The sequence below is a fragment of the Salvia splendens genome, chromosome 22 (genome assembly GCF_004379255.2).
Source record: "Salvia splendens isolate huo1 chromosome 22, SspV2, whole genome shotgun sequence".
Taxonomy (NCBI): Eukaryota; Viridiplantae; Streptophyta; class Magnoliopsida; order Lamiales; family Lamiaceae; genus Salvia; species Salvia splendens.
This window is the reverse complement of record NC_056053.1, coordinates 7,305,460-7,316,876: the sequence shown is the minus strand read 5'-3', so window position 1 is coordinate 7,316,876 and position 11,417 is coordinate 7,305,460. Positions and strand designations below refer to the sequence as shown.

Genomic DNA, 11,417 nt, shown 5'->3' with positions numbered 1-11,417 from the left:
GCTTTAACATCCCCGGCAGCTTCCTTCCATTCATCTATGAAAGTCTTTTCTTGACTTCCACTGGTTGTCCCCTCTTCATCATGATCATTCATCTTCAAAGCTTCTACATCTTCAGATTCATCATCTTCATCATTCTCTTCATGTGGTTGCTTTTTATATCGGTCATACTTATGACCCAAACCAAAATCTGAATCATTCATTTCTGCTCTTTGTCTTTCTTTCAACAGTTCGGCAGTCTACCCTTTAACTGTTGGATAACATCTTGGCACCATTTTTTTTTCAAAGACAATTTTGTCCACGTAACAAGCCTACGTTAACAAAACTAAATATTATTTTTTCTGTAAATAGATTCATAGACAATGGAAAACAAATATATTCTTACCACTACAAAGATAACTGGTCCGGTAAATATCTTTGTTGTGTTTTTTTTTTCATCTCTTTTGTGTTTCATGGAATTTAGAAATGACATAGCTACACCAATTGTATTGTTTGATCTTCTCAACATCAGCTATGTAATCTAAAATTTATGGGCTCACATTTCCATCAGCAGGAGTGTTAATCAAGGCATACTCCACGAGAACCATAAAATTCCATTTGAACCACTCACCACCTTCTTCGTCTCTCTCCAACTGCTCTACAACATACTTTGGCACCATTTTTTTTCTCTCCACGTTTACAGAATCTAGCAATTTGAGTTTGATGTTGATATTTTTCAGAAATTTGATTCTATTCATAGGTAAAGATCTGATCGGGAACCCAAGAGTTATGTGAACATCTTCATCATCTAAAAATAGTGATTCCCCGCTGTTCAATTTAATTGATGAACTTTTAGGGATAAAGTTGTAAATCAGATAATATGCCAATGCTCTTGGGAAACTTCTTATATTGAAGTTTAGGAGTGCGCCAAACCCAATCTCTCGAACAACTCTTCTTTGATTCTTGTTTAGAGATTCAAGCATGTCAACGAAGAAGTAGTATTTCTTCTTCCTGTCAAAGTCAGTATTCAAACCCAATATTTGAAGCTGCCTTACCATTAGTTGCATCATCATTATTTCTTTTCTTCTTATTTCTTATATTTTCTATTTGATCTACTAATGTTCTATCATCATCATCATCATCATCATCATCATCATCACGAATGTTCTTTCCTAATAAACAAAAGATTTTAGAGTGTTAAACGGTTTATGTCATTATATAAAGTCAAAGTATCATTTTATCCCCTAAAACTATCATTTTATAATTTAAAACCATCATTTATCTACACAAATATCTTTTTATCTACCCAAAGTATCATTTCATAATATGAAACCATCATTTTATCAAGTGCAACTATCATTTTACATTCTGAAACTATCATTTTCTAAATTTCAATGAGTTCAAAAAAGCAGAGAGAGCATAACTTGTCACTTAAGTAGAACAAAACACTACTCACAAAATCAACACTCAAATAAACTGCTTAGAATCTGCATTATTGCTGCACACAATTTTCTAAACCAAAGCGTTTTACTAGTAGATCATGGCTTCTCAAGTGTAAAAGCTCAGGAGGTTAGGATATGGAATAAGGTATGAATTGATGATACACAACCAAGTATGAAGTAAATTCAAAGTAAATTCATCGTGCTGTTATATGTAACTCTAAATCTACACTAAAAAACTATAGAATCTAAAAAAACGAGAATCTCTGGCAAAATGATAAAATCGAGCAAAAACAAAAGTGAAATAAGTAATAAACTTCATCCAACCTTTCTTCGATGATGCTTGAGCGTTTTCCTTCGACATATTCTAGAATTTGGATGATTTTTCCTTCGAAACTGAAGAAGCAAGGGTTTGAAATGCGATTCGGAGGGTTTGAGTGTGAGAGAAATTGAATGCAGCGTTTAATTCACGTTTTCTTCTTACCCGCCCAATTTTATAATGAAATGACAATTTTGCCCTTAATATATCTGAAATATGATAGTTTTATTAGATTAAATCTAGACCACATATTTTAAAAATGTGTGGTGGAGATTTAGTTATAGGGTTATCACACAAATTAGTGTTATCATTATAATGCACCCCTATATATCCATATGATGCATGATCCATTTTATTTTTTCCACACTTATTTTGTACCGTGAAAGGAAATGATAAATCATATCATCGTACGAAATCTAAAATAATAAATATATAGACTAGAGACTAGTGAATTTGGCAAAACAATTACTCCATTCGTCTACCATTTAAATAACCCTTTTGCCATTTTGGTTTGTCCACGATTTATAGAACCATTTACTTTATTCCACTTTTAGTATATGAATCCCACATCCCACCAACTTTTTACCCTCATAATCTAATACTCCCTCCGTCCCATGCTACTCGCACTTTTCATTTTAGGCCGTAAATTTGGGATTGATTTTTTTGTGTAATTAAAAAAGAATTTTAGGTGTAATGAGACATCACTTAATAAAAGAGCTCTTAACTTAAACTAACATATTAATTAAATGCATTAATTCTAACTTAAATTATAAATAGTGTAAGGACTTTGTGACGAGCCGAAAAGCAAACGTGCGAGTAGCACGGGACGGATGGAGTATAAAACTAATACTTTAAATGGGTCTTACATTCCACTCACTTTCTCTATTTACTTTTATTCACAAAGTCAAACAATTTCTTAAAACCCGTGCCGAGTCAAAATGGTTCTTTAAATGGTGGACGGAGGGAGTACATGCATATTTTTATTAATATTATACTGTAATACTCCATCCGTCTGTGAAATGTTGTCCAGTTTTTCCATTTAGGTCCGTCCGTGAAAAAGTTGTCCACTTTGTTTTTTCTCTATTTTTAGTAAATGGACCATAATTTCCACCAACTCTTTACACTCACATTTTATTATAAAACTAATATATAAATATGAAATCATCATTCCACTAACTTTTTCAACTCACTTTTCTTCATATTTCTTAAAACCCTTGCCGAGTCAAATTTGGACAATATTTCATGGATGGAGGGAGTAATTTAAATTAAAGTATTTATATTTTTATATGAATAGTCAAGCTTTATACTATCAATGAATTCAAGGTATAGTCAAAGATATATTATAAGTATATTGGTATATAAGTTGGATTAATTTGTTGTCTTTTGACATGTTTGCTGGTGTTGTTTTTCAACAAGTTTTAGTTCAATAATATTTTTCTGACTCTTTACTCGGGTACCACGTTGACTAGCATTATCAACATGTTTAGAGAGAGAGGATAAAAGAAGCATTGATTGAGTCTGATAATAATTCTAATGAATGATGATCCCTTTAAATAGGGATGAAATATGATGTACATGGTAAATAGTAGTAGTAGTTTCTAAGCAAAGTAAATCACTCTATTCTATTTACAACATTCATTCAATCCTTGATTTAAGAGATTGATACTCTTTCCATTAGAACAGTTGTAGACTGTAGTTACCCATTACCTTCTTCACTCAATATAGTACATTTCTATATAATTCCACCACAAAAATGTAGAATTGGAAAGATAGTTAAAAGTTAGCAAACCCCTGTATAGCTGCACATCATTTATCAGCACCATGTACCATCAATGCTCGCCCGTTTCCGCTTGCCTGCGTCTCAACCGTACACTCGCACCATCGCATTTAGCCATCTCTAGCAGAAAATTGCATGTGATGGACAAAATATACGAGATACAATCTTTAAATTCTGAAAGGGCCAGCTTCTGGGCCGCAAGCAAACCTGATGGTGGCAGTTCAATCTTAGCCAACCTTCCCCGTCACATTGAAGATTTTGGCATTGGCTTTACTGAGAAAGCGAACCAGAGGTTTCACGGAATATGAGGAGCATTCTTTGGGGGACGGGCGGATGATGGCATCCGGTGCAGAGCTCTTGAGGATTCTGGTTTCAGCCTCTTACTTGGCATCTCTTGCAGAGATCTGCACCACAGAATTAAACAAACACGCATCGACGATGCAAAACAGCAAAGTTATCATATGGTACCATGTCACACAGACCACTGCAGAATCCAAGATTTACCTAAATAATACTCTTATCTAAAACATCAGATGATTTTCAAATATAACCCGAATAGGCAATGAAATGATCAAACATCCTCAAGAAGTAATCAGCTCACCTCGGAGAAGCCTGGCGCTTGTGAGGATACTGACTGAACATGGATTTCACAGCAACAATAGCTTTCTCAGCAGCCTAAAATACAATGTTTTTCAGATATAAATCAAAGAAGAAACGGTTCCCGATAAATAAATACGAGTATGAAAATACAATATGTGAGTTTTGAGGCAAATAGAATACCTTAGATTTAGCTTCATCCCATGTTAAACCAGTTCCCTTGCCTAATACTTGCCCATCAATTTCAACCTAAATTGGCAAAACGGAGAAATAACTAGAATTACCTATCGGCTGATTTTGACCACCTCCTATTTTTAGGTAAAGGAAGAATTCTTCTAACATCCCATCTAAAAACAGCAATTTAAACAAAAATAACAAAAAAAAAATTAATCTAGATCGAGCAACACCTTCCAAATAAGCCATAATTAAAATAATTCAGTTCAACCATAAAATTTCTGAATACTGAAACCACAAGAAGCTTTGTTCAATCAGCACGGTTAAGAATATCGATATTGGCGCATCAAAGAGCAATTAAGACCAGAGAGGGAGAAACTTTGAATCAGAACCCAGGCACCTAACATCTACAGGAGCACAACTAAGGAAATTCAAACCATGTAAATCAGCAACTCTAGGAAATATAAGCATATAAATTTGCAGGCAGTCTAATCTTTACAAATTAACAGCACATATAATATAACCCACAAGAGATTACATTGAGACATAATCCCTCATCCCAAGGTAGTTGAGTCGTTTCTTTTTTGCACCCGTTTTGCAAAAATGATTAATAAATAGTAAAAGTAGAGAGAGAGTAATGTAAGAGAGAGAATAATATCATTTTTGCAAATGGGTGCAACAAAAAAAAACAACTCAACTACCTTGGGACGGAGGGAGTACATGATATTAGATAAGTTAAGAGGATTGGATATCTATAGGTATTGAGTCTATTGACTTATGACCAAAAAACATCAAAACAAAATGACCAGATAGGATGGAAAATACCAACCTCGGCGTACACTTCATTTTTCTGGCCCCAATGAGCTGAAAACTGAGGTTGAGTTTGATATGCTACACTAAGGCCTTCCATCATGCACTGAAGAATTGAGACGTGAGCTTCATTATAACCCTCATAGAAAGTTGGAAACCATAAGACATGTTACATTTTTTATGCTTACTAATTCTTTAAGAGCAGATATTGAGTTTGTTGACTTCTTGGAGGTCTCAAATCTCGGGTCAAGAATTCTTGGGGACACTGATGTTCTTGAGGGTGTAGCCTCACGTGAACTCACACCATCATTGATATAATTGTCTTGCAGTTTACCCAGACTAATCCCGCTTACAGGCATGTTGCTGGAATCATGATTAAGCTGGGACAAGTATTTATCTGAAAAAAAGTTTGCAGAACTCTAGTAAGATCTACAACAATCTGATTATGCCTCCACTTTGAGATTAAGATTGCAAAATGAAATCCAACAAAAGTAACTCCGAAATTCAAGAATACAGACAAACTTTCCCCATCAATGCTTATCATCAGATAATCTGAAAGGGAATACTTAGCCCCAATTTTGAGCAGAAACTGAAAAAAAATAGAAAATCACATTTCGAGCGACTTAAAGAGCTTGAGTACCCAAGTTCTTAGTCCATTGCCAAAAAATAGCAAGAGACGAAACACTGAGTGCAAAAGAATTATAAATACATCTACCACAGGCATGTAGCCTGTTGGCATTGCTCAACCATGTACTGGGGTTTGATCCCCATTCCCATCCCCAAACTAAAAAGAGAAAAGAGAACAAAAGGTAGAACGATAAAGGATATCTTTGTTAAACTTAAAGACCAGGTATACGGTCTATGAATGTCTAAATTATTGACGACTCACGCAAAAATAAAAAATGTATTCATCAGATCGAACAATAAGGATCAGTGTTCTACACCTTCCTCGTTTTTCATGCTTTGCAAGCAATTACGTATGACTGAATGAATTTAACTATCAGGGGGCCAACAATTGGTATGTTACCAGCCAAATAGAACATAGATCCTTCTGCAGCATGACATTGAGCTTCCCTCCTAGTTCTACCAATTCCTTCGCCAATTTTCTGACCTGCAAAGAAAACCTGCAGAAGACCACATATAATACAATCTCGTTGTACTTCACCCACAAAACAAGAAAGAGTAGAATTTGAAAGAAAGAGACAGACAGATCAACAGGTAATTAGGTATATAGGCATATAAACATATACAGAGAGAGGCTGAGGAAGGAAGCACTAGTATGAACACTCATCCTCTTCAGTTTCCAGTTGATATCTTTAGAAGCAAGAAGCAACAAACAAAGCCAACTATCAGTCTGAATCTCACCTCCATAAAGAACTGCAGTTCTGTCCCTGGTGCTAAAGCATGCTTGAACTCCACCTAAAGTAATTGTGACAACCATCTACCCGATATGAGAGTTTGGGCCACAAAAAAACAAACAAAAGATCAAGGGATGTTTCACCTTTGTTCCAGACTTGAAAGCAATGTCCTGTAAAACTGCAGCAGAAGTTGCACTTGATGGATCAATTTGTCCGGCTTCAAGATCAAGATCTTTGTATGCTGAAGACATTTGAGCCACAAGACTATCCTCATCTTGAAAATCAGAACATGTGTTATTACTACTTATGCTGTTGAATACAGTTAAAACAAGCAACAGGTTTGAACTAGAAGCATGTGTAACCAGGAAAACATTTATCTACACTATCCCAAAGAGTATACATATCTATAGAAAGCTTTCTACCAAAATGCCTGTTTCTTGGATAATTTTTTCAGGGCAATGACTTACCAGAAATAGAACGAAAATCAGGCAGTGGTCCATTCAGTCTTAAATGGTCTTGTTGTGGGAGTTCCTGAATGATTATATTCGTTTACTCATCACCAGTGAAAATTATTCAGATTTCCATACTGTCTATAAAGGTACAAAGAAGGATGAAACTAAAACCAATTACCTCCTCCGGCAGCCTCTGGTTCTCATGAATCCTGGCAGGCGGGAAGGAAGTTTGCACTTCATGGAGAAAGGTTGACTTACGAGCCCGATTGTCAATTGGAAGAGCCTCAGCATTGAACTCCAGAGGTGGTGAAACCTGCTTCAATTGTCTCAGGGGCATCTCCTCTTCAGGGGGAAACCAACCTTGTGGATGAGCTCTTGGTAAGGGTGCCTGCCCATGCGGCCGCGCAGGAAACTGATTTTCATTTGGAGGCTGTTCTCTCATGTCTTGACCGTGTTGCAAAATGAGCAGTCTCCTCCTAGTGTCAGGATCTAATTCAGATTCTGGTACCTCACCTTCTTCCCTAGCAGGAGAACTGTGCAGGGTAGTTTCGACTTGCCCAGATCCAGCTGATGGTGTTCTAAACAATTTTGCGAGCTGAGGTAATTGCTTACTTGGCAGAGGCATTGCGGGCCGTTGTAAAGTTGGTGGATGAACTGCAAAAGACGTTGAAGCTGTGGTGAACTGGACAGCTGAGGCTATTCTGGGGTCTAAGTTCATCACAGAATTAGGAGCAGTTGAAGAAGCTAACATTGCCTCCTGAAAGTTCAACACTTTCAGATTTAAGGAGCTATAGACTCGATGTCAATTGAAAATAAGTATATCCATAAGAAACATGGTTAATGAAAACAGAAGTGCCAGCAGCAAGGTAATATGCCTAGAGACCTATGTATTCTAACCTCCACTCCCACCCCACAAAAATTGTTATACTCCAGTAATAAAAATATTTATTTTCCATGCTGTGCACCATAGGAAGCTCAGGATCTAGAAATTAAAAAATACTACTCCGTAGAATAAAATAAGAAATAGTTTGATTCAAAGAAATAGACATTTCACCTTCAATCTCCTTTCCACCTCAGCATCCGCCATTCCATCAAAACCAACTGAATCCTTGTTGCCATTAGAAGCCAATGGATCATCCTAAGCATTTAAACAAAAATATGTGCTGCTCAGTATATTGGGGGCTATGTAAAATCAAAGAAAAAAAATCAGTCTTTGTCTTGTGATAGAACCTCAGAAACCAAGTAGCTGCCCACATCAGGTACAGAAGGCAAGTCCCTGATACCATCTTCATATGCAACTTCAGAAATTCTTTGCATTATGCCATCATCAAACTCTCTGCCACAAACATACTGAGTCAAATCGTATAGAAGGAATAGTAAGCAAATCTAAGAAACAAACCAAATAAGAGATACTTACTTAAAAAAACCACCTCTGACATTGCAAGCTACATTTCTTGCCACACAGAGCACAGGGATTGTGTTGTTACCCTGCAGGTAATTAATGTTAAAGCAATTTAGCAAAAGCACTAGGTCACTTCACCAGGAAGTAAAGTATTTAAGTAGGAATTAATTACTTCAGCTTGAGGAGAAAAATAGGGTGTAAATGCAGGAACAACATGCACTCTCTGTTGATCTTGCTCATCCCACACTTTTAGACGGTCATCAATTACCAAGGCCATCTTAGGATGGCAGTTTCCATCTTGAAAAACGTGGAACAATGACTTCTTGCAACCTGTACACGGGCCAATGGATAGTCATGTATCAGAGATGACTCTCATTGAAACTTGGAAGTTAAGGCCAGTTCGTCGGCGGGCTTTACCTGACTTGACACACACAATGCGGTCCAAAATCTCCCTTGGGTTTATCAAATTCGATCCTGGATCAAGAAGTCTCCACATTTCTAAGGCGTAGTCTTTTTCTGCCATAGTGCAAACAAAAACCTCAAAGCGCTTTCGGCCTTTAGCAATCAAGTAGGTTTTAAGATCCTCCCATGCAGGTCTTAATCTCACAAGAACACTTGTATCACGTATCTGTAGCAGTTAAAAAAGTCTTGCATAAGAAATCTAGAAAGATTGTGCTGCTGCACTTACTCGCTCACTAAGGGGGAAAATAGGCACACAAAAATGAACCCTTGCAATATGGCCAGAAAAATGAAGGTGTATTTTACCAGGGGATTAATGCGAGTAAGAACAATGTTTTTATCTTGTAGCCGGATAAGTGGACGAACAATAGTTTGTTGGTTGTCTGCCAAAGCGAGAACCACCTCAGACTCTGACCTGATTACCTTCCCATTGTCTATTACCTGATCACTTTCTGCATATTGCTTCAAAATATATTTATCATCCTGATAGCGTTTAATCTCTGCCATCATGCTAGCAATACGATGTGGATCAGTCTCGCCATTTATTTTTCGTTGCAGTGACTCTATCCTATCCTCAAACGACCGCAATGTATTTGCAACTATCAATGTTTCATCAAGATCAAATACAATGCCAAGGCATCTGAGATTTAGCATAGCAAGGGAAGAATTGTACAGACTTGATGCCACATTAAACCCCCAAAAACAAGGGGTCTGTGCATAGTTTCTTGAATGCATGGCAACCAAATGAATCTGCTCTCTCCCAATAGATGCCACCGCCGTCTGAAAATCAAAATAGGACAATCAAGTACAGTTAGCACATGATATTCAAAGTAGGGGCACGTCTCTGATTGAAAATGACACACACAATATTAAGTTATGAAAAAAGAGAAAAAGGTGTTTGTTCTCAACTAGCCATTGTTTGGAACCAGGTAGGAGTGGGAGAAAAATGTTCCAGAAATTTCCAGAATTTCTCAGCTTCTAAAACTGGGATGGGAATGAGAGATTCTAGGATTTATTCACACACCCTCCTGATTATATCCAAATTAATCCATATTCTCCTTAATTAGATCCAAATCAATCCTGTAACTACCGGTCCTTTCTCATTCTTGTGTCAGTACTTAACACTCCAAAATTGATTAACTTTCCAAATGTTTAAACTCCATTATGCTAACAAAATAGAAAAATTGGGGATCTCTTAATAGTCAAATATTCATAAATAGAATTTTATTGATTAATTGAATTAAATCATCTGTTTTCAATTGTTTTCTTTTTGGGTAAAATACCTTGTTCTGTCTAAGGCAGGTGGCGTGCATAACAGCAAGAGGTGATGAATCCACATTCTTGGCCGTAGATTCCAATTTGAAGCATATTCCGGCTGAGTTTACAGTGTGTAGCACGGCGAGTGGCGGACATCGCTCACTCGGCGGCGAGAAATGGGAGACGCGAATCTCCCGAATCTCCTCCGCCTTAAACAACGCAGCGAAGCCCTCTTGCGGCTGCAACTCAGCCCCTCCCAGCAATCTCTCCCCTTCATACACCACCACCAGTTTTCCATACATTTATTCACCCTAAATTAATCTTTAAAGCAGAAAAATTAGAGAGACGTGTAATGAATCAAATAAAATCGAATTTTTTTTCAGTCAATTTCCCCAATTTCCAATAAAAAAAATTGATATTTCAATACATGTTTTCCATTCCAGATATATAGATCGGTTGGTGGCGGTGGGAAGGAATTAGGGTTTTCGTATCAAGATTTGGGCGGCCTACAACTATGGCTGAATTCCTGATTTTGAGAAATTCGTCAGATTTTAGGTATAGGACTGTGCGTGACGACTCTTGAGAAAACCCTAGATTCCGATGCTTTACAGTCTTCTCTTTCAACAACACCTATATTTGGAGGGTTTGCCTCTTCGGGGAAGGATCCTAACACGTCGTCGTTTCAATCAAATTTAGTGCAAAATTCTCTTCATGGGTTATTTTTTTTCCTTTGTCAGGCGTGATTAATGATTTGGTCATTGTACTTTGACAGTAATTTTAGTTACTGGGCCTTCAAAAATATATGAAGATAGTTATTCGATTTTACAATTTTATAACATTCTGCATTATTACAAATGAGTCACTCACCCCTTAAAAGATCGCGAATTTTTCGAAATAAGGGTTTTTTCATTTGTCCTCTTTTTGCTTCTTTTTTTTCTTATTAATTTCATCAAAAAATATATGAATGAACTAAACTATCCCAAGATTTAAAACCTCAATTTTAGCATATCTCTGATAATTTGAATCCCTAATTCTGAAGCCCCAATTTCTCTCTAGCTTCGGTGGTTGGGGTTTGAAGATTTTACAATTTAACAAGCCTATTTTCGATATTTAAGCCCTTCTTTAATCGAATAATTTATTTGTTTTCCCCCAATTACAATATGAACCAAATTATCAGATATGGATGGTGGTTGGGTGGGACGGTGGTTTGGGAGTGGAAGTTTCAAATTATCAGTATGCGAGCAGAATCATAATCGGGGTTTCAAATTTTTATGTGTAATTTGGTCTATCCATATATTTTGTGATGGAATTAATAAGAAAAAGAAGAAGAAAAAAGAGGTAAAATGAAAAAACCCTTATCTCGAAAAATTCGTGCGCCTCAATCCCATATTTTGAAA

The 11,417-nt window shown here is 36.6% G+C and overlaps 1 protein-coding gene across 2 annotated transcripts; it reads right to left on the bottom strand.

The window, feature by feature from the left end:
• Positions 1 to 3,246: 3,246 nt before the first annotated feature.
• On the bottom strand, positions 3,247 to 10,645 carry LOC121787363 (RNA polymerase II C-terminal domain phosphatase-like 1). 2 transcript variants are annotated; one of them, XR_006047344.1, is made up of 18 exons: positions 10,047 to 10,645; positions 9,070 to 9,543; positions 8,722 to 8,932; positions 8,477 to 8,634; positions 8,320 to 8,390; positions 8,133 to 8,238; positions 7,957 to 8,040; positions 7,081 to 7,659; positions 6,918 to 6,981; positions 6,594 to 6,724; positions 6,458 to 6,511; positions 6,120 to 6,216; positions 5,281 to 5,489; positions 5,112 to 5,198; positions 4,292 to 4,357; positions 4,113 to 4,186; positions 3,719 to 3,915; positions 3,247 to 3,631 (listed from the first exon to the last, which is right to left on the bottom strand). XR_006047344.1 is itself a non-coding variant. In XM_042186076.1 (17 exons), the coding sequence occupies exons 1-17, from the start codon at positions 10,320 to 10,322 to the stop codon at positions 3,807 to 3,809; spliced, it is 2,850 nt and encodes a 949-aa protein (XP_042042010.1). In that variant the 5' UTR covers positions 10,323 to 10,644; the 3' UTR covers positions 3,247 to 3,806. The 2 variants fall into 2 exon arrangements, 1 of the variants encoding a protein (XP_042042010.1); XM_042186076.1 differs by having other exon boundaries at positions 3,247 to 3,915; positions 10,047 to 10,644.
• Positions 10,646 to 11,417: the final 772 nt, after the last annotated feature.

Coding starts and splice junctions, on each gene's coding strand:
- LOC121787363 (XM_042186076.1), bottom strand. CDS start 10,322: ATGTATGGAAAACTGGTGGTGGTGTATGAAGGGGAGAGATTGCTGGGA. Junction 8,239..8,319: donor GTCAGAGGTGGTTTTTTTAA/GTAAGTATCTCT, acceptor TGTTTGTGGCAG/AGAGTTTGATGATGGCATAA. Junction 6,512..6,593: donor CTTTCAAGTCTGGAACAAAG/GTGAAACATCCC, acceptor CAATTACTTTAG/GTGGAGTTCAAGCATGCTTT.